Source organism: Scleropages formosus, chromosome 20 (genome assembly GCF_900964775.1).
Source record: "Scleropages formosus chromosome 20, fSclFor1.1, whole genome shotgun sequence".
NCBI lineage: Eukaryota > Metazoa > Chordata > Actinopteri > Osteoglossiformes > Osteoglossidae > Scleropages > Scleropages formosus.
Genome location: NC_041825.1, coordinates 18,857,203 through 18,883,041, shown reverse-complemented (window position 1 = coordinate 18,883,041; position 25,839 = coordinate 18,857,203). Strand labels below are relative to the sequence as shown.

General features: G+C 43.6%; 2 protein-coding genes across 4 annotated transcripts; one reads left to right on the top strand and one right to left on the bottom strand.

Annotated features, from left to right (window-relative positions):
- LOC108940052 (centrosomal protein of 95 kDa-like) lies at nucleotides 1-17,245 on the bottom strand. Of its 3 annotated transcripts, XM_018761870.2 has the most exons (22): nucleotides 17,070-17,245; nucleotides 15,216-15,344; nucleotides 14,134-14,241; nucleotides 13,126-13,239; nucleotides 12,377-12,470; nucleotides 11,382-11,500; nucleotides 10,765-10,839; nucleotides 10,346-10,569; nucleotides 9,040-9,112; nucleotides 8,502-8,563; nucleotides 8,046-8,230; nucleotides 7,830-7,971; nucleotides 7,414-7,528; nucleotides 7,004-7,173; nucleotides 6,583-6,675; nucleotides 6,083-6,239; nucleotides 5,487-5,650; nucleotides 5,092-5,166; nucleotides 4,832-4,984; nucleotides 4,148-4,294; nucleotides 2,936-3,007; nucleotides 1-2,803 (listed from the first exon to the last, which is right to left on the bottom strand). In XM_018761870.2, exons 1-22 carry the CDS (start codon nucleotides 17,089-17,091, stop codon nucleotides 2,627-2,629), a joined length of 2,670 nt encoding a protein of 889 aa, XP_018617386.2. In that variant the 5' UTR covers nucleotides 17,092-17,245; the 3' UTR covers nucleotides 1-2,626. The 3 variants fall into 3 exon arrangements, with proteins under 3 accessions (XP_018617386.2, XP_018617385.2, XP_018617387.2); XM_018761869.2 differs by lacking the exon at nucleotides 17,070-17,245 and having other exon boundaries at nucleotides 15,216-15,407; XM_018761871.2 differs by lacking the exon at nucleotides 17,070-17,245 and having other exon boundaries at nucleotides 8,046-8,188; nucleotides 15,216-15,407.
- A 2,400-nt stretch (nucleotides 17,246-19,645) lies between these two features.
- On the top strand, nucleotides 19,646-25,049 carry LOC108940181 (probable ATP-dependent RNA helicase DDX5). Its single transcript, XM_018762157.2, has 13 exons — nucleotides 19,646-19,791; nucleotides 20,474-20,639; nucleotides 20,795-20,891; nucleotides 21,028-21,161; nucleotides 21,274-21,339; nucleotides 21,420-21,561; nucleotides 21,647-21,807; nucleotides 21,890-22,062; nucleotides 22,183-22,293; nucleotides 22,369-22,430; nucleotides 22,528-22,587; nucleotides 23,962-24,183; nucleotides 24,396-25,049. Exons 1-13 carry the CDS (start codon nucleotides 19,751-19,753, stop codon nucleotides 24,803-24,805), a joined length of 1,845 nt encoding a protein of 614 aa, XP_018617673.1. The 5' UTR covers nucleotides 19,646-19,750; the 3' UTR covers nucleotides 24,806-25,049.
- Nucleotides 25,050-25,839: the final 790 nt, after the last annotated feature.

Sequence of the window (25,839 nt, the reverse complement as noted above, 5' to 3'; positions counted from 1 at the left end):
CCCCCCTCCCCAAGTGAACCGTCAAGCTTGAACTTCTGGGGGGGAAAGAACAGCACAAGTGAACTACTGGTAGTACAGTTTGGCATGGAAATCTTTTACCAGTAAGAGATGATGGCTGTCTTCCCCAGCCTCCACTGCCCCCCCCAAGCTGCGCCTTTGTGAGGTAGCAGTCTTCCCATCCTTGAAAACGTCCCTCTTACCTACACGTACACAGTAGCAGTCTCTTGCCCCAGCTACACTTTTGCAAGGTAGCTGTCTTAGGACACCCTTATGCTTCCTTCTCAGCTGCGCTTGCAGAAGCTTGGCTACCTGTGCTTACCTTATTTTAGTGAGATCTGAATTAAAATGCAAGAGTTTCATACCAGTTCTTCCAGATTTTTTTTTTTTCCTTGAATATATTTTTTGTATTACTCAAAGTATTAATGTTTAACTTATAGATTTTTGAAACAGTTAAGCTTGAATGAAGTTCATGGATAGCTGGTGGTCAAACCTGAAACCAGTTGAAGCGACTGTCCAGCAGGAAGCTCGCAGACGGGTCTCAAAGGGACGCTGAGGGGACAGTCATCCTCCCGTGTATCCTGGTGCAATAGTAGTTGCGCTGGTCAGTTCAGTCTTAAAGTTGTGGTATGAACTGGCGTTTGAGCCCCTTGTTCGTTCAGATCATTTGGAGATGCTGACTCCTCTTCTGCAGAATAACCAGTAGAGCACTGCCAAACTGCACCCTTTCACCCTGACAATGGCCACCTAAGGAGGAAGTTGAGTTTTCTGAACTCGCAGGAAGAAGCTTAGGGAAGATTTCTGCATTTTGAAAATGACTTAAGACTAGAACTGTCCTTAATACTCTTTAGCACTTTACAAACTTGTAGGGGGCAGGAGGTGCATTTTTTTTTTTTTTTTCCCCCCCCTCTTAGTTTCAAATTATGTACCACATTCTCAATCTATAGTGCTTTGAAAATACAAATCTATATGCCTGTAATTTTGAGTATATATGTATAAATATATTTTGTATATGGCTATTCTTTTCTGTCCTACATTACAGACCTCACACCACATACATTCTCAGGTGATGTCTTTTTTTTCCCCCCCCCTTCTTTTTGCGCAAAGATGTAAATACAGAGGTTATTTCCAGAGGCATGTCTTACACACTTTGCTGAGCAGCAGCGATTTTCAAGGCTGATCTGCACCCCTCTCCTTTTGGGGTAAAAGAGCAAGAAGCAGCGGAAAGAACTGCTTGTGAATGAACAGCCCTTTGCGTCAGGGCACTGAGGATAAGACTTAGTGGCGCTGACTATACACAGCTCTGCATATGAGTTCTAAATATTTATTAAGTTCTGTATGCGTTTGTTTCAAGTTACTAAGAATTTTCATTTTTATGCTGTCTAGCAAATTATGACCATGGACTGTTGCTTAAAGTTTGCATACATACTTTTAGGGTGTAAGCAAATTTTAAAGTCTCTGGATAAAGAAAATGAGTATCCTGAGATGGTGCTTTGTACAGTATAGGATATTGTTCATAAGCCACTCGCATGACATTTTAATTTAACTTAAAAAGGAGGAAAGCGTCACATGTGCAGACCTGGGTTCTTTAAGTGACTGGGCAGCTTCTATACATCTACTGAAGAGTTTGACTTGTTCAGGCTGGCTGATGTCCAGTGTCCACATACTGCTTCCACTTAGTGTCTCACTACATTAGTCTGTGTTCTCCTGAAGGACAAGTCTGTGGATGTGAGGAGCCAGAGTTGCTCGTGTGTCAGAAGCAGATTTTGGAAATTGCTTCCTGTAGCATGGTCCACACACACATAACTATCTCTAGAGTTGACCAGTGCAATTTGTTGTACATAACACACTATTTCTTTTATAAAAGAGTATTGTGTGTAATTGATTAAATTTACCCATCTTGAATTTAAGCAACTATTGTTTAGTTTCATTTCCATTGTTTGCATTTATTACAGTTTAGTTTTACACCAGCTGTTGTGAGTCAACTTACACCTGTATAAAACCAGATATTAGAAAACTTATATCCATGCAGAACATGAGCAATAAACTATGCTGTGTGCACCTTGCAGCATAATGTTTATAACAGTGTGTTCTATTGTCTTATTCCTAAGAAAACTACACCCAGGAAGATTGTAACCACTTCATAGCGGGGGATTAGTTTTCATAATACTATAGCGACACATTTAGCATTCACCTGTACCAAAGTTAAATGCCTGGATCCTTTTACAGATTTATCTATTTTAAAAATCAGGACATCAACTAAATGATAAAGGGAGAAACTGTTCCTTTGCTCCCTCTAGTGATTGAAATCCACAGAAACCAGAATTAGTCCCATAGCAAAACTTTACATTAAATTAAAAACCTAGTTGGCTGTAGTCTGTGTTTACAGCCTTCAACTGAGAAGTTTAAGTGAAAAACTGAAGTTACTACCATGGTCACCTGTTGCATTTGATTTAGTGAAGGTCACTTGCGTAGTTCTGTAACAAAGTTTGAGTTGGAAATACTTTAAAAGGAAGGGGGGATGACGACTGAATAAATAAAAGGAAGTGTCCCGAAACCACCAAGAATGTGGTTACGTGGCACCTAGCAGCATATAGAGGCATGTGGGTAATGGGAAGGTCCAGGTGATTCAGGACAGGTGGCTAGCAGCATACTGAAATGATGCCATGTGCAGCCGTCCCCGTAGCCTCTCCACCTCCATGTCACGGAAGTAATCGTCTTCATCGTTCTGGATGATTATCTTCTGCAGCTCCCTGATCTCTCGCTCCATCCTGGCTCGCAGCTCCCTCTTCAGCTTCACAAGGGCCTGCAGACAAACGCATGACATCATCTGCTGGCCTAGAGCAGAACTCAATGGCTGAGCCAGCTGGACACACGAAAACGGGCTGCTGTATTAATCAGGAGCACCAAGGACTTCTGGTGAAAAGGTGATACTTGCCTTTTCCTGGGCCTTCTTCCGCACTTGGATTTCTTGTCGTTCTCGTGCAAGACATTCAGCCAACATGGAAAACTACAATTGAAAGAAGACACGCTTACCTCAAAGAGCACTAACTTTGCATACGTACAGAAATACGTCAAGACATTGCAGTTTTAATAGTGCCGTTCATTAGTGTTACACCTTGCAGGTAATTAGGAAAATGCCCATCAAAATTCATCTGGTTTCTTCCACACCTGCAGTGTATGTTTGTGGGCAGGAAGTATCAGTACTGAAGTATTTATTCTTACAGCAAACAGTGTGAACAGCATCTGTCAAAGGATGTTACACACAGAGTTGACATCTCTGTCCAAAGGAACTTAAACAATATTAGGATTAATGGATTAATGTGAATAAAGGGAAGCCAAAGTCCCCCCCCCCCCCGTTTTTTTTTTTTTTTTTATAAACACGAGGTGGAAAAGTCACACTTCTGAATATTCTCACTGCATTTGGTAAGCATTTACAGCTTGATCATGTGAGGAGTCTTGCTTAATCTCAATACCAGCAACCTTTTACAGTTTTAAGAAAAATGCTAGATCATCTTCAAACTTCCTATAGTTTGAAATGTGAGTTTAAGTAATATTTTAGTCATCGTTTATCACAGGCATCGCTCTGGAACTGACAGTATCAAATGCAGTGCAATGGAGAAGCAGCACTTCATTCCAAGACTGAAGTCAAAGCCTTAGCTGAGGTGTAAACCAGGTTATGATAACTTGTCTTACCATACCTCCATGTCTTGGAACATAAAATCATAACAAGGTGGATTAGGCCTCCTTGCCTCTCGAACCAGGATGAAGGGACAGATGGTTATTTGTGATGGTGGGACGGTTATAACGTAACGGTTAGAGCTAATGCCTTTGGACCCAAAGGTCAGAGTTTTGATTTCCACCTCTGGCTATAGTACCCTTGACCAAGGTACTTATTCAACAGAGTTGAAATTACCCAGCTGTATAAATGAGTAAATGACTAAAGTTGCTTTGGAGAAAAGCATTGGCTAAATGGGAGGGGGGGAAAAAAAAAAAAAAAAAAAAAAAAATTGTAAATGTAACAAAAGCAGCACTCCACACATCGCTCCTTTCGTTCTATCCTCAAGGCTGTGTGGTCCTGGACAACAATGGACTTCCAGCTTCCCTTACTCAGTTTGCTCAACTGCACTCAAGCGCTGTGGTCAGTTACCTGGTCCTTGTAGTAATTCTCCATGGACTCAAGCTCATCCCGGTGCCGGCGCTGATGCTCCAAGCGTTGCTCTTTGGCATAGGCACGTTGCTCCCTCAGCTGAGCCTTCTGGAGTTCCAGGCCCTCCTCAAAGATCTGCTTCAGCATCTGTGTGAGCATAGACCATATGAGCAGTCCTGTTCAGAAAATACAGCAATATGTAGAAGCACTTTCTGAAGGACACATGGTCTGTATTACAACCAGTGCACAGCCACCTTGCTGGCTCTGAAGTATTTTCTGAAGGGCACTTGGTCAGTGTCATGACACACACACACACACACACACACACACACACACACACACACACACACACACACACACACAATCTGAAGCCACTTGTCCTAAGTGGGATTGCAGGGAGCCGGAGCCTAACCCAGCAACACAGGGCGCAAGGCTGGAGGGGGAGGGCACACACTCAGGATGGGACGCCAGTCCGTCGCAAGGCACACCAAGCAGGACTCGAACCCCAGACCCACCAGAAATCAGGCCCTGGCCAAACCCACGGTGCCACTGCACTCCCCCCCAACAAAATAGATACTTGATGAAAAATAATTTGCAAAAGAAGATCAGTGTGTCTTATGAGCAGTCTGTGGGGAATTTAGTGGCCATTAAATAAATGTGGGCTGTAGGACTCCAGGTGCTCACCCGCTCCTCCCGTGTTCGGGCCCTCATCAAGCGTGCACGCAGCTGCACATGGTAGTCGTTGTAGTACTTCCTGGCCCGAGCAACCTGCTGCCTCTGCTCCCGAAGCTTATTCTGGGTGGATTTCTGCTGCTGTATCCGTTCCCGAAAGTCCCTCTGACACCACAGAGAAGAAAGCGACCGTCTCTGGTCAATGCAACTAACTTCTTGGGTGTGCGGTCCAGTTGCACGGTGGGGTATGGGCGATAGGCAGGAGAACTCACCAGGCGGTGGTTGTGCTCCTGTTCCTTTCGGATGATCTCCGTCAGCAGGTCGCGCCTCCTCTGTGCCTCCAGCACCTGCAGCAACAAGGCAGTCAACAATATGGTCCGAGTTCAGGGGACTTTAACAGAAGAGCTCAAAGTCCACAGAAGAAAAGCATAAGAGGTCTGCTTCAAATCCATACAAGTTTAAAAATAAGACTGTTGCCTTCAGATCCCAGATTTATATTATATAAAGGAAACTATACCCCTCAAAATGCACAGTCGCTTACATATACTGTATTTGGCAGACTCCCCTGTGTCACTGGCTGAATGCAGCCGTTTAACAGACGATAAACAAGCAGACGGAAAAAAACCAAAACTCAAGTGCCATCATTCTGTTTTTCAAAGGACTCCACCTGATTGGCCAGTTTAACGCGGCTTCGTTGGTCTGGTAGCGGGGCCAGTCGGTCCACCTGCTTCAGCTGCTGCTTCCACATGCGATTGACGGTGTGTGGCGAGAGCTGCAGATGTGGGAACTCTTCCAGGAGGGTAGGCAACAGATCATTCTCATGGATCTTCACTGTAGCCGCACACACAAAAGAAAAGGATATAACAGACATACAAGTTCCTGTCTATTTTTATGTTGTAAAATGGGAAGAAAACAGATCAGTAAATATTGGCTTATCCAAAAGTTCTGGTCATAACAACTACCTCCCTGGACTGTTACAACTCCAACGGATCTCTGGCTGTAAAGCACACTCTCTATATGTAAATGTACAGCTTAATAAGAAAATTCATTACTGGGAGGACAAAATTTAAAAGACATGCTGCTGCTAGTCCGGAATGGTCTCACTCCGACCATTTTGCAGTCAAGTGAGAGCTCTTGGAGCACTCTTAACACCGACTGCAGTACACAATGGACAAAAGTGACATTTTTACAACTGCTCTACCAACTAGTTTTGAATTAATTTACTAGTGACAAGAGAAAGTCAAGCTGTGTGCGGTGTCTTACTTGGGGTGGGTTTCCGCGGATGCGCTCTCCCTCGGCCAAGAGTAGAGTATCGAGCCCTAGGGGGCCGGAGCTGAGGGACCACCTTAGGGCTGTACACACGGGAAGGTTTGGAGGGACGGGGAATGTCTTTCCAGATGGCTTCTCTGTACTCTCTCTCCTGTTGGAGAAGCGAAAGTGAAAAATGCAGAACAAGTGAGAGCAGAGCTTGGAGAACAACCAAAGTCATAATCCAAATAAAACAACCCCAAAGAATGGAATAACCAGACAAGTAAAGGAAATCTAGGGGATTATTTTCAAATATACACAACCAATCATTTAAATAGGAGCTGAAGAGAAAGTTTTGGAACAACTTTATTCACATATTCGTTATGCTGATGTGAAGATATTTAAAAAGGTCAGATGTGACACTTGGCTGTTCAGACCACTTATCCAAAAAAAGAATGATGAGAGTCATGTGGCAGGCAGGCAGGCAGGCAGGCCAGTGCGCTGCATCTCCTCACCGCTTCCTGGGCTCGCTCACGTGCCTCCTCGATGTCTGCCCTCTCCCTCTCCTCAAACTGTTTTAGCTCCTTCTCATACACTCTGCTCAGTGCCTACGGAGGAAAGAAGATCAAATTGTGTATACTATAATTGTTCTGCTCATGTTCAAATGTCAAAACTGGCGTGATTTCCATTTAACAGCACCTCAACACCAAAACACACACACACACACACACACACACACACACACATTTTCAGAACCGCTTGTCCCATACGGGGTCACGGGGAACCGGAGCCTACCCGGTAACACAGGGCGTAAGGCCAGAGGGGGAGGGGACACCTCTATATACTCAATACAAATGTATATCTATAAGAACGTATAAGGCATCCTAAATTAATGTTATCTCGAGGATCCTTGTGTGAGAGAGACCCTTCTCTCACCTTGCTCTCCATCTGCTGACTTTGCAGCTCCTTCTCTCGCATCTTGAACACATGTTCCTGGGAGTCTCTGCTGACAGCGCCCCCTAGCTGAGCCTCCAGGGAGCGGTGGAGAGGTGGGGGAGAGGGAGACAAGGAGCATGTGCGGGAGGACTTTGTACCATCTAGTGCATCTGAGGATTCAAAGGAATGTGATCAGTGATAAATGACAGATGATCAGATTTATGCTCTTTGAATCAAGTCACCCTCATCCTTCCAACACCGTATCCCAGTGAAACCATGATCACTGATCAGGTGAGCTGAGGGGTCAAATTACCTCTCTTTTCATTCTCCTGCATTGTTAACGTTTTCCCTCCATTTGTGACAACAAATGACAAAGTAGAACCAAGAGCAGGACCGTGTGAGCCCCCTACCAGCATTCATCTGGATTTCATGGCACTCCATGATACTGTCACTGTGCTGAGACTGTTTGTCCTCCTCCCTGGTTCCATCTGAGACATCCATCTCACCCAAGGCCCTCTTTAGCATCTGTGGAGGCAAACACAAGGTACTATGAACGTGTCAGCGTATGCAGGCACACCAGACCCCACTCCAGTGGGAATCACCCTCATGGACTCATGGTCTTTACAGACTTCTTCCAGCACCAAAGCTCAAAAGTGGGTCCAAAGAATTAGAATGTGAATTTGGGTACAGAAGGCAACGGTGTGGCTTTAAAGAACCTGTGTGTGTTTTGTCAATTTACTGCACAGTCTTACAAGTGGATCACAGAGGACCACACAGGGCTTACGCAGTGCGTGACGTACAGAACGTGAGCTAAAGAAAAGCTCACCAAATCCAGCTCCTCCAGGCGCTGCGACAGCTTTTCTGACATCTGGTGCAGCTCCTGCTCGGCCTGTCTGTTCCTCTGTCTGCGCTGGGACAGGGGATCCTCCACCAAGTCCGCTTCCTGCTCCATAGTCGTGTGGCCCTCTCTGAAAACAGCCAAACCTTCAGACCAGTGTCCCACAGCAGGAGTTTTTTGGCAAAAATGGCCCAAGGACCTCACCTGAGACAGGTCCGGCCTCCGTGTCCTCCTCGACACCGTTGTCTGGACGATGAGCTTGGCCTGTAGCTCAGATTGCTTTCCTTCTCTTCTTCCACATTGCTGTGGCCTACCTTGTCATCCAGAGTGAGGAAGAGGACATCAGGCTGTGTGCGAAATAAAACCCTTCTGGGCCCCGTGCTTGAAGACTAAAGAAGACACATTGGAGCACTTTATTACCATTGTCACTTTCTCTGATCCTTTCACAGCTACTGTACTTTGGGGACCACACACAATTTATATAGCTTCATCATTCATTGAAGAGACCCTCAGAATTCTAGTCCTTTGAAAGTGATTTGCAGGCAATCTAATGTACCTGTACACTCAGGAGATACACAGCAAGGAAGTGTGTTCAGCTGATCTTAACCAGGCTAAAAGCTCCAGTGTCAGCTGTCAGTCAAGCAGCTCTGGTAGCATTACCTCCACTTGCTCCTTGTCCACTTCTGCTCGGGCCACACTGGACATAGACCTCTCACTTTCATCTGGAGAACAAACCAAGTAGAGTCAGGAAGCTGACTTTGCCAGCAAACAGAATGTTTCAGAAAGTACTACAACTAAGTTTAATTCCCACTGATCAGCTACTAGGAGCCAGAGAAAGTTTGCATAGATGTAAAGCTAGTATTTAGTTGGTACATTTACCCCCATCCAACATGCATAGCTTATACAGCAAGCTATCTACAGCCCAGCTTGAGAAAGTAGACATAACAGCAATACAACAATGTAAAGGGAAAAGTTTTCATATAAAATAACTACCACTACAGTTTGAAAAACTATAAAACAGACCACTTAGAAATTGCTGAGGCACTTCTATCCAACATAATTATGTCAGCATATATGTATCATCATTCTTCAGCCTGACCTTACATCATTAAAATTTCATTCTGAAACATGAAATTCAAAAATCAAATCATTAGTGCCTGAATGGCCTCCTTAGACAAAGCCACTCATGATCACTCACCAGGGGAGAGATGAGGAGAGTGCAGCCCATTAGCTGGAGTGCTGTTGCACGATGGCCCCGGGGGCTGGCTGTTCTGTTGGCACGAGTGAGACGGAACTGTTACAGGGAGTGACAAGTGCACACAAACACACACACACACACGATACATCTCTCCCAGCCCTCTGCAGTCAATGTTAGTACAGAGGAATGACAAGTCCCCGACACTGGGGCATCGTCACCTCTGCCAAAAAAGCCTGACAAAGTAAAAAATGAGGTTACAGATACACAGCAGCAATCTGAATATTGGGGCAGCTGGTAGCGTAGTGGTGCTGCTCCCTTTGGACCCAAAGGTTACAAGGTTGAATCCCACCACCAATAGTAGTACCCTTGAGCAAGATGCTTACCCGTAAACTGCTCCAGTGAAATTACTGGGCTGTATAAATGGGTAAATAATTTTAAGTCGCTTTGGAGAAAAGTGTCAGCTGAATGAATAAGACGTGCCTAATTTTGGCAGGGGGAAAAATACCTCCTTTGTATTTCCTCTGTAATGGAAATTTCAACAGGCACACATGTAAACATTACTGTAATTACTGTTATCATTTACACCTTCAGCCAAAGCAACAGTTACAAAGCATAAAGTTTCCTAAGACCTTAGGTTATTTAGCTTAAGGGGATCTCGCACGGTATTTATCATCCAGCTGGAGTAACGTCATGGGTGTTTCCCCAGCTCTGATGATTTCTTTCCATTAAATAGAGGAAATATTCCTACCATATGAAAAGATGGGACTTGAGTATTTCTTAAACTGGAACACGATCACTGACATGTGAACTGGATTTTAAATAGTATGACATGGTAATAATAGTGTTTTAAAAAAAAAAAAAAAAAAAACCTGCAATTTTGTAACCCTGCAGTCAGGCTACAGTATTAGTCACTGTTGATTGGAAACATAAAAGTTATTAGAGAGCTAAAATTTTCAATGTAGTCCAACAACACAGAAGTACTGTGAAGCAAACCAAAAAATTCTGGGAGCGGTTTTTTACTTGTACATTTTCCCCTTATGAATAGAATCTGTGTACACTTAAAAGCAAAGATACATATTGCCCTTTTTTTTTTTTTAATATCTTTCTTCCTCTTCTCAGGTTTCATTTAATTGTTTTTGAGTGTAGGAAATTAACTTCATGCGTCTTTAACAGTGTTGAAAGACAGACAAGCAGCAGGAAGCACCAGGGTGTTTGGAGTTCAGCAGTGGCCCAAAGTAGCTTAGGAGAGTAAAGAGGACCACATTTTTCCTCCTATACAGTAACCATGTTGTACCAGCGGACTTACAGCATTTACAGGGACGGGAACCTCCCTGTCCCCGTGCCCTCTCTGAATCGGTATGCAGGATGGGGACTGTGTACCAGAGTTACAGTGTTGTTCTGGCCGGAGCGGAGTTGTCTGGTATGGGGGCTGCAAGGGGATGGCGGAGCGCAGGGGGCCCCTAAGGAGAGATGCGACAACGCTGGTTGCGGCCAGAGACAGAGCTGGGCCTGCAGGCGAGTCAACCACGTCTGCAGGAAGGTAAAGACAGTAACATTTACATTTATTCATTTAGCAGATGCTTTTCTCCAAAGAAACATACAGTACATCTCAGAGAACAATACAGAGTGCAATTAAAGACAACCATATGATTAGGTGTGGCTTCAACAAAGCAAATTTAACATTTTAACGTGCATCAGTAATACCTTTGGTGTTCAACCACTCACCTTGCTCTGTGGTTAAGGGTGACTCCACCAGCCTGGACAAGAGGGGCTCTGACTGGTGAAATTCACTGGTCAGTTCTGTAAAAAGGAATGTGATTAGGCTACAAGCTGTGCCACTGAAGACAAATACATCACAGTACTAACCAACTTCCAAGAACTTCAGGCATAAGTAAATTTCTTTAGTTTCACTTTTCCTTGCAAATGATATTGCAATGAGAATAGATGGCTTTAAAAATAAAAACTATTTAATTCAATTTTTTCATGCATAACCAAAGTAATTATGACCATAAATACATGACTGAAAGTGACAGTTGTAACTGGAGCGGAAAGCAAATGAACTGGAAGACTTCCAGCACTGGGCACTGTGCACCTCAGAGTCAAGCCCCATCACATGAGCCTCGGACCTTTGGCTCACAGTGAAGCGAAAGCCCCCTGTTCATAGAGAGACGGAAAGTTGCCAGCCCATCTCCGCTGCGGGCAACCAGCTGCACCAGTGAATGCAGAACGGCCCCTTTGTCCTTCTTTCTGGAGCCTGTATGGCTCAACGTCACCAAAGTAACTGTGGGCTCCTGGGCTGACAGGCAGTTGAGGGCCCCCACCACTTCCACCCAATAACCCACCTTCTTGTCTGGGAACGAATGATCTGGCAGAATCCCCCAGGCGAATGAGATTGCCTGTTGACTCTGACCCATCGGCACTCCAAGAAGGAAGGGAACACTTGCTGGAGTGGAGAGCAGATCTGTAAGATTACAAACGTACACCAGTTGATCTGCATATCCCTAACATTTGTATATCTCTTATATCCAGCACTACAAGCTAAATGCAGTCACTTCTGGGAATCCATTTCCAGCTGTAGCCATAAGAGGCCAATTGATTTTCTGAGTTTCACTAAAAGAGTCTCATTTCTTTAAAGCCTCTTTTTATAGGAGAGTGTCAACGTAAAGTTCAAGTCAAACTTAGCATTAATGAAAGAGGTCAGACTGAAGGTATGTGGAAGCGAAGCATCAGAAGTGACCAATAGCTCCATTGTAGTGCAATGTAAACATGAATCGCACTTCTAGCATGAAACATTTCTTACAAAATTACTTCAGCATGGCGCAAAACTTTGCTTCAGTTGTCCCAGTAACAGGAAAAGGCATTCAAATCCAAAAAACATGTTTAATCAGTCAAAAGTGTGTTGACTCAGCTCCAGTATCAAATAAGTAAAAGATCAGGGAAAGGTGATGTGATCACTGTGTAAATATCAATCTTTCCATGAAAAGACGGGCTGAAAAATGCAGCACAGCCAGCCTGAACTGCTGGTTAGAACAGCCGTTGTCATTAATGTTTCCATCCACTGTGTTTACTTTCCCTAACCTCGACAACATCGCCATGCAAGGTTAGAGCGCAGTTAATTAAAAACAGATTCAACAGATCCAACACATCCTGCGTGATCTACTCCAACCTTCCAGCACCCAAGGATGTGCCCAGGATATCCCTGGGAAACTGGCCCTACCCCTTCAGTACACTGACAAATATAACTGTTCTAGAACAATTCCAAGCCCTTGAAAAGCAGGAACATTTCCATGTAGCCCTCAACCTAATTAGCTGAGAGACAGGAGGCGTTCACACGTACTGGACACTGGAGGCTTGGGAAAGACACTCTAGCATGGCCTGCTTCTCCTGTTCCACCAGTTGCTCCTCCGCCAGCTCTGTGGAAATAGTTGCTCCTTCACCAGGTATGCCATGTGGCAGCAGAAAATGAGAGACAGGTGGATAGCATGTTAAAGTCAATGATGCAACCCTGAAAGTGTGTCTCAGAAGAGCGCTACACAAAAATAAACTGACAAAATTAAGAAGGAGCTTCAAAGACATATTGATCCACAGGAACTTTGTTCAATTCACTATAACATCAATAATGGAAGTAGTTGCTGCAGGTGCCCATTTATGAAGTCAAGAAGTTGCTTCTATTAAAAGTACTAATTTGACCATTTTTTGCTCTCCCTGGCATTTCTACATTGGTCTTTAAACTTCTGAACAAAGTCAGAAACACAACCATTCAATACTAATGGCCTTTCAATGATGTACAGTGTTATGCTGTATCATTCCACAAACATTGCCTGTAATCCACCCAGACTATTCTTGTACGTTGTGCCCACTGTGTGTGTGCTGATCTCATTAAAACTGAATCTTGCACTCTTTCACCACGTCAGCCTTTGGTGTTAAAATACACAGCAGATCAGCACAAATGAGCGACATGTTACAAAGATTCACAAAGCGATACTATAAAACTAAAGTCAGCAGTCTGAAGCAAGAATGTGGAGCAATTACATTAAGAAATACGGTTTTAAATTGTCTTCATGTTGTTACAGCTACTGATTCTACCTTCGCCGGGCAATTCCTCTTCACTTATTTGTTCTGTTAGGTATTCCAGCAATCCATCAAATATTTCAAGCAGGTTTCTGATGGATTCTTTGTCTCCTCTCACGATATTTTCACCTAAAAAACATTGAATTTTTAAGTTACCATACTGATACATTTTTACATCAGAACAGATTTCAATGTTTTTCAACATTTATGCATTTCTAAAACAAATAGGACTATGTTCACCCTGAATAAGGACATGTTTTTAAGCACTGTAGCCACAGGTTATAACCTTCTGGAGAGGGGGGGGAAAAAAAAAAAAAAAACAAGTAGTGCATTGAGATGAGTCTCTACAGGGAGTTGGTTTGTACAGAAACATAATGAAATGCAGAATAAAACCTGAAAACATTAAAAGCACAACAACCTTGTATTCCCAGTTTTATGCAAATGATTTTTTGCAACCCCTAAATGTTTATCAAAGTTAATAAATGGCACAACACGCAATAATTTGAATAACAAACTGAAAACAGCTGCATGTGGACTTGTTTGTACCAAAACCCAATTTTCATGTGATGAAACAAGTAAACACCACAGGACCATTTCCACTATCAATAGTTTAACTGAATAAAGCCTTTAGCATAAGGAACTTTGAAATGACATTTTAAATTATATTAAAGGAACTAAAGAACTTACAGAAATAACTTCTGTGCCATCACAAATGAAGAAAAATAATGTATGAATTCTGTTAACCTGCAGGGCCAATAAATTTAGCACTGGTGCAAATGCCACAGTTAAAATTTATAATAATTTCATTCTGTTCATTAAAGCAGCTGTACTTAAGTGTGAACTTTTCATTTATAGTATTTCGAGAGACAAAACTATACATTGCAAATTAACATTTGCCATCTTGTATCCTTATAAATATAAACAAATAGAATAATCCTACATTGTACCCAAGGTCAAGGTGTACTCCACAAAATCATAACCACAGTAAAACCCACACTCAGCTATGGAAGCAGTCAACCTCACCTGTAATGTGTGACAAGCTGATCTGGAGGTAATCCAGAGCCAGGGAGTCGATCACTGACTGCACATTGTGAACGTCATCTTCCAGACTGCTTGGAGCACCTACGTAATCTGAAGACAGAGGCACACCCTTCAGTGAAGTCAGGTATACTTTGATTTATTCACCATAACACCTGGATGCATTCTGGAAAGATGGTAATTTCTCTAAAACAGACTTGGCTATATGGTGCTCAGGATGTGAATACAAGATGTTTCCTCATCGTATCTGCCATGTACATTCAGTGTCTGACAAACGTAAACACACTTATCCAATTTTTGCTTTCATGTTTAATCAATTTTTTTTTTTTTTTTAAACTTTACACAAAGAGCAAAATTATTCCAATCAAAATATGAGAATGACAGCAGAGAAAAAGTAAATCAATGTTCTTGGCTAATGAAAATAAAAGATGGTTAAAGCAGGTGGTATGGTGGCTAGAACACACACACACACACACACACACACACACACACACACACACACACACACAGTCTAAAACCTCTTGTCCCAAGCGGGGTCGCAGTGAACCAGAGCCTAACCCGGCAACACAGGGCGCAAGGCCAGAGGGAGAGGGGAGACGGGATGCCAGTCTGCTGCAAGGCACCCCGAGTGGGACTCGAACCCCAGACCCACCAGAGAGCAGGCCCTGGCCAAACCTGCTGCGCCACCACACCCCTTGTGGCTAGAACATCCACCTTCAAATCAAAGGACCCTGCTTTGTATCCCACCTAACACTGTTGTACTCTCAAGCTGAATCAATACTGTATCAAACATTGTCAGTCCCCTTAAGAAAACTACCATTTAAGTGAAAAGAACATCAATATCATCAACACTTTACAAAAGTAAAGAAATTCCAACTCCACCCCATAAGCAGCAAAGTGTCACTTCAGGTACCAAACTGTATAAATAGGCCAAAGACAAACCAATTTGGATAAAACATTTTGTGTGTATCATATTCATCTCCATGACATCATAATGATTTCTGTTCTACAAACTGTACACATCAAGACAGAGAGACCAATTAGAAAAGAGGTTTTGTTCAAGTTACCTGGAACCTTTTCCCCCAAGATTGCTTCGTACAAGGCTACAAAAACAGCAGCATCGCAGTCCGTCAGCTTTTTCAGCCTCAGGTTAATGTGGCACTTGCTGAGGAGATCATTAGCCACATCCACCCAGTCTGTGGGAGAAATATTGTTCATCATCAGACATGACCAGTCATAAACATAATTACACATGTTTTTGGAGGTTTTTGCACAGATTAAAGAAAACAACTTTTTCACCACAATAAAACTAAATACTGAAATCAAAGCTTAAAATGTATCCTGTTATAAATAACATTTTATTTTTGTTAAATTAGGTCTTCGAGTAGGGGATGCGGTGGCGCAGTGGGTTAGATCGGGTCCGGGGTTCGAGTCCCGCTTGGGGTGCCTTGCGATGGACTGGCGTCCCGTCCTGGGTGTGTCCCCTCCCCCTCCGGCCTTACGCCCTGTGTTGCCGGGTTAGGCTCCGGTTCGCCGCCACCCCGCATGGAACAAACGATTTCAGATGATGTGTGTGATGTGGGTCTTCAAGTACCACCTCGCTGAACAAAAAAACCTCTGGACACCCCTTCCTCCAAAAGAGCATATACTTGTGGACAGGTTGCAGTAAATACTTTTATGCATACATTAAATTTAATCCTCTTTAACATTCACAGGTGTCCAAGACAATTTACAATTTTTTTTATTTTTTTGCATAACTTCACTTTGTTATCACTCATGCTGAGCTGATGTGTGTCAATTCCCCTGCAGGGATTAACAAAGTGTTGCTGTCCCATCCTATATCATCTCAGATCATAGCCTCCTGTACTGTGCTACCCAGTAAAAGTGCTTACAAGTTCGCAGGCTAGTGGTGAAGGCTACACTACAGGCCAGGGTTGTGGTGACTTTATAAAGTGAAATACTGTGCTGCAGCAACACGAGATACACCAAGAACCGGACCGCAAACAGAGATTTAAGGAGTAAATTTTAGAAAACAGAGCGAAAGAAGAAGAGTAACTGAGAGAAAAAGTCAGTGCATCCAACAGGGAGGGAGGAGCAGGGCTGAGGAGCGCAACAAAACGAAGTTCGTGTTTCTCCATCTGTTCACTCTATCACCATGTCGCTGCCTCTGTGTGTGTGTGTGTGTGTGTGTGTGTCACACTCCGCGGAGACCAGTTTCGCTTTCGCCGCGCTACTGAAACTGTCACTACAACAGAATGAGCGAGCGAGCGAACAGCCGCAACGATCCCAACGACGAAGTCACGCGCGCGCGCACACACGCGGTATACCGGCGCTCCCCGCCCCGCGATTTCTATATCAACACTGCTTCCAGCGACGACGGTCCTCATTGATGGACCCACACACTTTAACTGGTCTGTCTGTCTGTCTGTCTGTCTGTGGGGTGGGGGGGGTGTTTCGTTCCAACGACTGTGTGTGCAGAGCCCACGTCTCACTCGTCGTTCACCCCACGCCCTCTGGTCAGTTTCACTGCGGAACTAACTAAGCAGACTGATGTCCACGTTGTACAACCAGTCGGTTTTTTTTTTTTTTCTTAACTGTAATTAGTGCCGATTTACTTTACTCGGCTGTTCGGACTCCCAAGGTGTGTCCCTAAAGACCAGAAGTGAGGAAGATCGCTGGGTTGAACGATCGCTTTTTGTGAGAGCAGCTGGAGTCGCCATCTCATTGATTTTACAGCGAAGGATATAAACACAATATTCACCAGTAGACAACAACACCATAACAATGTCCGTCGTGTCCATCGTCTCCCTGGTGATCGCTGCGATTCCACCGTTAACGCTAAGCGTCTGTGGAGGGAAAACATCACCACCGCTCGACATCATTGTTTGACACCGTTTTACTTCCACAACCGCACCACTGACCTCTCTCCTCCTCGGTCCCCATGAGTCCGCTTATTATAACAACAATTTTAAATAAATAAAAAAAAATAAAAAAAAAACCGGACAGTCCACAGTGCTTCAGTGTACGGTTAGCTGAGGTGAGGTAAGCGAAAAGACGGGGTACGAGGGCAGACTCGCGCAGCGCTCCCTCCCGGTCCTCCGCTGCAAGGACCGTTTAAAACGCCAAGACGCGCTGATTGGTTGCGCGGCCACAGCCTCGCGTTTCCGGAAATTCTGTGGCGTCCACTACACACGGAGCTTTTACGACACTTACACTCCGCCAGCTCTTAGTGCGATGTACGCGTACGCTACACATAGACTGGAGTTTGCGAGTTCCACGTTTGCTCTTCTTTGAGGAGTTTAACGTTTTAACGGACTCTGACGTTACGTATCGCTACCGGAAGTTCCCGATTCGAGTTGTCCGTGTCCGCGTGCCTGCCTAAAAAGTAGCTCCACGTGATAGTCCTGCCCGAGGTGCTGACATAACGAACCTGAGCTGAAAACACGGCGGCGATCATAACATAGTTACGTAAATCTGACGAGGAACTTTGAAATTGTTGAGTCACCAAAGTAGCCAGAGATGTAAGGAAGGTTGATAGTTTTTCAGAAACAGTTATTTAGCTTTTTAAGAACTGTGGTTAAGTTTAAATTCATTTAGATTTGTATAAAAGTATATTTTCAAAAAAGGTGAACAGTTCATACTATGAACTTTGGGAATTTCAACAGAACAGATATTTATAATTAGTGGGTACACATTAATTAAATGGAATCCAAACGTATCAGTGCTATTTAGTGTATTTATTGTCATGACGGTATGATGGCTCGTGTCCTGGATGGCGGTGAAGCATCTGAGACCTTCCCACTCACCAATGGTGTCAAGCAAAGATGTGTTCTAGCACCCACCTTGTTGAGCATGATGTTCTCTGCCGCGCTGACTGATGCCTTCCAGCACAGTGATGAAAGAGTAGGACTGAAGTACAGGTGAAAGAAACTGTGCTGCGAGACTCTTTTCCGACAGCTGTGCTCTGAATGCTAGTACAGAGCCAGAAGTGCAAGCCAGCATGGACAAGTTCTCGTCTGCATGCAACAATTTTGGTCTCATTGTTAACACCAAGAAGACTGAGGTCATGCACCAGCCCGCTCCCCACGCTCCATACACAGAGCCCTCCGTCATTGCAAATGGACAGAGACTGCAGGCAGAGGATCACTTCACATACCTGGGCAGTGCCCTTTCCAGAGCAGTGTCCATCGATGCTGAAGTAAACTTCAGAATTGCTAAAGCCATCTCTGCCTTCAGCCGATTGCGATCCAATGTTTGGGAACATCGAAGGATCAGCCCACCAGCAAAACTGAAGGTCTATCGAGCAGCGGTGATTCCAGCTCTGCTGTACACCTACGAGATGCGGACTGTCTACCGGAGGCATGCACGACAGCTCAATCACTTCCGCATGTCCTGTTTGTACAAACTTCTCAAAATCAGATGGCACGACAAAGTGCCAGACACTGAAGTCCTTTCCAGCGCCACTCTGGTGTCAGTTCACACATTGCTAATGAGAGCCCAGACTAGGTGGGCAGGACACATTGTCAGAATGTCAAACGAGCGCATCCCCAAGCAGCTCCTCCGTAGAGAAAGCGCTCCCATGGAGGGCAGAAGAAGCAATTCAAGGGCATGGTGAAAGCCACCCTGAAGTCCCTTGAGGTCAACGGCACCACCTGGGAAACCCTCGCGCTGAACCGTCCAGCATGGCGCAGCCTCATTCACAAATGTTGCCAAACCGCCGAGGCGAGGCCAGCTGCTGAGGCTCAAAGAAAGCGTAAGCTGCGAAAGTCCAGAACTGCTCGTACATCATCAGCAGTGTTGTCACATGTCTCCCGGACACGTAACGGCATTCCACGCCCGAATTGGACTACTCGGTCATCTTCAGACTCATATAGGCCATTTAGCCAATCAACAGCGATGTCGAGGTCTTCATCAACAATGATGAATGAACATCCTGTCAGCATATTTATTGTACTATTCACTTGTTTGCCACATATGGTTGATTATTACGGGTTAAAAAAAAACATGTCATATGGAGCAAAAACATGTTGCATAATACATTTTCTAAATATACTCAAACATTTAAAAATTGACGCACCATACTTGCACGTCCTTTATAAATGCATATTTATTTGGAAGTATATGTATTTTTTTTTATTAACTGAAACATGTCAGAACACATGCCATATTTTGAACCATATTCAAGCATCATAGGGTTACAATCATACTGTACAGGTTTGAATGCCCTGCCTTATTACGTTTGAGGCACTTATTTATAAAAATGCATGATATAAGTACAAATATGGTAAATAACCACGACTAGGTACTAAATGAGGGAGATACAGATGTCAAAAGCAATTTATATTATATTTTCAATTTAATCAAGAGGATTTGAAACGCCACAGTACGGCTTGCACACAACTGCTTTTCCTTGTTAAGTAGTGCCGGCAGCAGGCGAACGGATACGTACTGCGTGCTATCGCGAGACATCCCGTTGCCATATAACTCATAGCCTCCTGAAAGAAAAGCCGGCTGTTTGCACCGGTCATCATCGAGACCTGAGCTTGCCGACAGCTGACCGTATTGGTTTATTTACTTGTCAAATTTTGATTTCTTTCGCATAATGCCCGGGTTTTCTGACAGAGATCGAAGCCGAGACAGAAGGTAATTTGGTGGATAATAATAATAATAAGTAACACGATGTTAGTAGCTAAATCATAAAATGAAGCTGCAGTGCTGGGTAATTTTCGCAATAACGGCCATCTGTTGTCAGTAAATTATTATTAAATACTGGTTGAAAACCTGGATATTTTTAAATACGGACTGTTATTTTATTTCGCTTCCTACCCTGTCTGTTGGGTCTAGCGTAGGATAGCGGAACCGTATCTAAACGTGCTGGTTAGTTCGGTAACCACCTCTGCAGTGGTTCTTGAAAACTGATGTGTTCGTGATTGAGTAAAAAGGAAAAATAAATAAAAGAACGCAGGCGATGTCGAAGGACCCCGATTTTCTGTGTGTGTGTGTAGAGATGGACTTGGGCACAAAATGCCGGCCGGTTCCCTTTGTTTGTTCCTCCAAAATGGCAGCACCTTCATATGTGACGCAGAAAGAGCTGAAAGATTCTAGATGGTTCGTCCAGATCCCTCATTACCCAGAGTCCCCGTGTTCGGCCTGTTCTGCTACGGCCCAAGGAGATCAGTTGGGGGAACCCGACTCCAAACCCACACACCATGTACAACAAGCACCTTGAACAGTGCTGAAGTCCACATGGCCACGTCCCTGTGGTACATTTGAGGTGACACGATGAGTGACTGACTACATCCGTCCCCTGTTTGTGTCGCTACAGTTATGGCGGCGGGTCCCGTTTTGGTGCCGGCCGTGGCGGCCCAGCCCCGGGAAAGTTTGGGAACCCAGGTGAACGGCTGCGCAAGAAGCACTGGAACCTGGATGAGCTGCCCAAGTTTGAGAAGAACTTCTACAAGGAGCATCCAGATGTCACACGGAGATCTACTGTGAGCACAGTAGCCTTTTCGGTGCATTCGCTTCATGTGTGTCATTTCTAATGTGATGGTAGATGGTCACATCAAAACATTTATCCATATCTCTCAATTCTTGTGTAAGAGTGACTTCCATGTGAGAGTGCTGTCTAATGTTCATACTCTTACAGCAAGAAGTTGAGCAATACAGGAGAAGCAAAGAAGTCACAGTGAAAGGCAGAGACTGCCCAAACCCTATTATGAAGTTTCATGAGGCTACTTTTCCAAGTTGGTGTTTCTTCAGTTTTAACTCTAGATGTATTACAAAACTATTAAAGTTAACCAAACAAAACCAAATACATCGTTCTAGAAACAAGGATGTCATGTTTTTTTTTTTTTTTTTTTAATTTCTTTGTTTTTAAAGACTATGTGATGGATGTGATCACTAAACAAAACTTTACTGAGCCTACACCCATTCAAGCCCAAGGCTGGCCTTTGGCCTTAAGTGGGAAGGACATGGTTGGAATTGCACAGACTGGATCAGGGAAAACTCTTTCAGTAAGTTATGGGTTTGAGGATGTTAAGCCTTTTATATCAGTGTACATTTTTAAAAGTTTTTTCTTTAATGCAATGTTTTAATGATCATTTTACACCTTCAACATCTTTACAGTATCTATTGCCTGCAATTGTGCACATCAATCATCAGCCATTCCTGGAACCTGGTGATGGTCCAATTGTAAGTACTTCAGTATTAGTGGTGGTTTTTTTTCTCCTCCCTGGAAAGGATTGCAAACCAATGGCTTCCCTCTCTCCTAGTGTTTAGTGCTTGCTCCAACCCGTGAGCTGGCCCAGCAAGTTCAGCAGGTTGCAGCTGAGTACGGGCGTGCATCACGTCTAAAGTCCACTTGCATTTATGGAGGAGCCCCCAAAGGACCACAGATTCGGGATCTTGAAAGAGGTATGTTCTCAAACGTTTACATGCACACACTCACCCATTCAGTCAAAAGCAATTCCCTAAGCCATACTCGGCTGTTCTTTTTCAGGTGTTGAAATTTGCATTGCAACCCCTGGAAGACTTATTGACTTCCTTGAAGCTGGGAAGACCAATTTAAGGAGGTGCACCTACCTGGTCCTAGATGAGGCTGACAGAATGCTTGACATGGGCTTTGAGCCACAGATCCGAAAAATTGTCGACCAAATCAGAGTAGGTTTCAGTAGTTTGCTAAAACCTGAAACTTCTCGGTGTAGTTTTCACAAGAAGAATACTGACAGATGTCTGTTTCCAGCCGGACAGGCAGACCCTTATGTGGAGTGCCACTTGGCCCAAGGAGGTGCGGCAGCTGGCTGAGGACTTCTTAAAAGATTATGTGCAGATTAATGTGGGTGCACTTCAGCTGAGCGCCAACCACAACATCCTTCAGATTGTGGATGTGTGTAATGATGGTGAGAAGGATGACAAGTGAGTTTAAATTTCTGCTCTAGAGATTGGCTTTTGTGTAATGGTCTTTCATTTTCTGTTTTTTGAAAGCATGTTCTTTAACTTTTTTTTTGTTGGCTTGAATTTGTTTCTGATTTACAGACTTCTCCGACTGCTTGAAGAAATCATGAGTGAGAAAGAAAACAAAACCATTATTTTTGTAGAGACCAAGAGACGATGTGATGACCTTACAAGGAGAATGAGGAGAGATGGGTAGGTATCTTTGAAAACTGCTTCTGCTGTGTGCATTATGTGGTGCTAGTTTTAATTTACTTGGTTGTTTCACAGGTGGCCAGCAATGGGGATTCATGGGGATAAGAGTCAGCAAGAAAGAGACTGGGTTCTGAATGGTATGGTACACAGTAAAAATAAGTCAGGCATTTCTAGTTGAAATTTGTAGCTCTATGGACTTGTAACAGGAAGGTTAACTCTTATTTCTGGTTATAGAATTCAAATTTGGAAAGTCACCAATACTCATTGCCACAGATGTTGCCTCCAGGGGTCTAGGTTAGTATCTCTAACTTAAACTTCCACTTCATTAATCTTTTGCATTAAAGAAAGTTTTTTTGCTTTCTTTAACTTCTGTGCATTTTCTGAGTTTTTCCTCACCTAAAGGTGCAGTCTTTGTGGCAGAGCCTAGGCATGACAGTCCCAGGCCTCAAGAGGGGGATGGAGGACTATTGGAACTGACCGACTGGCTGCCACCCAGTCGGGTAGAGAGGTGAAAGGTTCAGCTCAGTATTGTGTGCCAGTAATCTTCAAAAGGCAGTGTGGCTAAGCCTTGCTCTAATACTGTTATCTGTTCTCTGTCCATGGATTTACTCGAGATGCCATTCACCTAGCCATGCTCCAACTCAAACCTAGTGCTGTGCTGTTTACCTTGGCCTGCATGTCTTGTGGAGCACTGTATGGCAAGACCATTTGAGAACTGAGTATTCCTTTAACTTGCAGAGCTTATCAAAGCATGGGTGTTTGCTAAACAGATTGTTTAGCTCAGTCTCTGGGAAAGTTTGTTTAAATGGAGGGAGCAATTTAACATGGATAAACACATCAGTACCAAAATTCAACTGGCACATCAGTAGTGAACATGGGACATCTAGTAAGAGAAGTGGGGAATTGAAGCTTGTACGAAATTCGAGTTCCTCCCTCGCCTGCGTTTTTAAGTCATGTCGAGACCTGCCAATGAGAGACATTTTCTCAAGTGAATACTGGCTTCTGGGAACATCTTGCCTAGACGAGACTCATGAGGGATTTTTTTTTTTTCTTAATTCAGGGTTCGATTGGCCTATTTGTAGTTTTTTCCTGTTTTTTTTTTGGGTTCCCTCACATTAGAGTTGGTCTATATGGTCTTGGCAAGACATGCAGTGTGGCCTTTATAGCAAGCTTCTTATGAGTGTGTAAGAGGAGGGGACCTTCAAAGCTTTATCCACTGAAAGGTCCTATATTGGCACATGAGGAGGCAACAGTGCACATAGCGGCCCTACTGCGTAGAAGCACCTGGATGTCACTTGACAATTATTTGGGAGTTCGCTGCATTGGGAAAGGACTAGTGAATGCATACTCCTTTATGGTAAGACTTCATATCCAGTATTTTTTTCCTTTTTCATGTGATTATATAAGGGAGGGTGGATGCATTAATACTTTTTTCCTTTAATTTTTTTTTTTTTTTTTGTTGGACTAAGGAAACGGAGTGTGCATCGTTTTTCTCTTCCCACAGTAGTATTCCCACAGTTAGAACACTGGATTTGTGTTAACGTTGTTCTTTGCAGCTCGGAGTATCTTTTCTACCCCCTTGGTTTTGCTAACTTGTGTTTTTGGTCTGGCTGTTGTGGTGTGCAAAATCTTGTACGTTCCCTTTTGCCACACTGCAACACTTTACAGATGTGGAAGATGTGAAATTTGTCATCAATTATGACTACCCTAACTCCTCTGAGGACTATATTCATCGCATTGGAAGGACTGCACGTAGTCAAAAAACAGGCACCGCTTACACCTTCTTTACTCCTGGCAACATGAAACAAGCCAGTGACCTCATCTCTGTCCTTCGAGAGGCCAATCAAGCAATCAACCCCAAACTCATCCAGATGGCAGAAGATAGAGGAGGTAAATTTTATTGAACCTTCAGGCTGTACTTTACAGGTTGAGGATGGAAGGACTTCTGTAAAGCAGTGGCATATTGTGGTAATTTGGCCTGTGATCAAGTGGACTTGTTTATGAATATTAATGGTGAATATCAAATGATATAGGTGTTTCATTGGTGCCTAAGCCTGTTTTTGACAGTTTGCTTAATATGCAATTTTTATTTTTCCTTTCAGGTCGTTCAAGGGGGGGAAGAGGTACCTACAAGGATGACCGCCGGGATAGGTATTCTGGTGCAAGGAGAGATTTTGGTAGTTTTAGGGACAAGGAGAAAGATGGGGGCTTTAGCAGTGGAGCACAGAATGTTTTTGGCACAAAGATGCAGAATGGGGCTTTTGGAGGAGTTGGCTACAATAGCAGCAATAGCAATGGCTTTGGGAATGGCTATGTTAGCAATGGACAGTCAAACTTTGGTGCTACAAACCAAGCTAGCACATTTGTGAATCCAAACTTCCAGAACCAGCAGTTTGGAGGAAACCCTGGGAGTTCCCAGAATGGGATGGGCCACCCACAGTTTGCTTATAATGCGCAGCAGCAGCCACAGCCCATGGTACCATATCCCATGCCGCCAACTTTTCCACAGTAAAAGGCACTGAAAACCTGTAGACCTTATTTTACATGAAGCACATTATTTCATCCCACCCCTACAGTAGGGTTGGAACATCTAATCCTCAAATCCTACAGGTATCTGTGTTAGTGTTCTTCAGTACTAATTTTTTTTTCCTTGTAGGTTTGGCATATAGTTTGTGTATATAAAAAGTGATATGTTCATTGAAGGCAATTCATGACCTGTCCTATTAATAAAAAATAAAAAAATGTTGTGACTTGTTGCTTGGGATCTTTAACTACCTTTGGTTTGTTCTGTCAGTCAAATACATGAATTCAGTTAATGATTACTTTTATAGTAAGGTTGTGAGTACAAAGGTCTGTTATGATTTAGAATTTTGTAAACATGTGCCCAATACACTTTGTAGAAGGACATAAGCACTTGAATACACATTACAGAATGAAAAGAAATTTCTCTATTCACTAAAGTGGACCATTACCTGTAGGAGTGTGCCTGCTTGCATGTATATGTAATGCATGATAATCCAGTAGCCTAATGGATAAGGCATCACCCTCTGGAGCTGGGGATTGGGGGTTTGAGTCCCATCTGGGTCAATTCATAATTATTTAGCAGCACCACGGTGGCACAGCGAGTAGTGCTGTTGTCTCACAACACCTGCGTGGTATGAGAGGACATGGGTTTGATTCCTGCTCACTCTGTGTGGAATTTGCATGTCCTCCCTGTGTCTGCATGGGTTTCCTCCCTCAGTCCAAAGACATGCTGGTCAGGTTCCCCTATAGTGTGTGAGTGTTCCACTGATGTATCGATGAGTGACCCATTGTAAGTAGCGTATCTAGCAGTGTAAGGGGTGAATAATGTTTGTGGGCTGATATATAAAATTGATTGGAAGTCGCTAAGCGTCTGCTAAACGTATATATTATATAACAAATGTTATATTTGTACATTACAAATACAAGAAATATGCCTTATAGAAAGGGGAGATGAGTTGTCTTAAGGACAGCATTGTTTTATTCGTTCCTTGCCAGCCAGTTATGTAATTGAGTTGTCTGTAA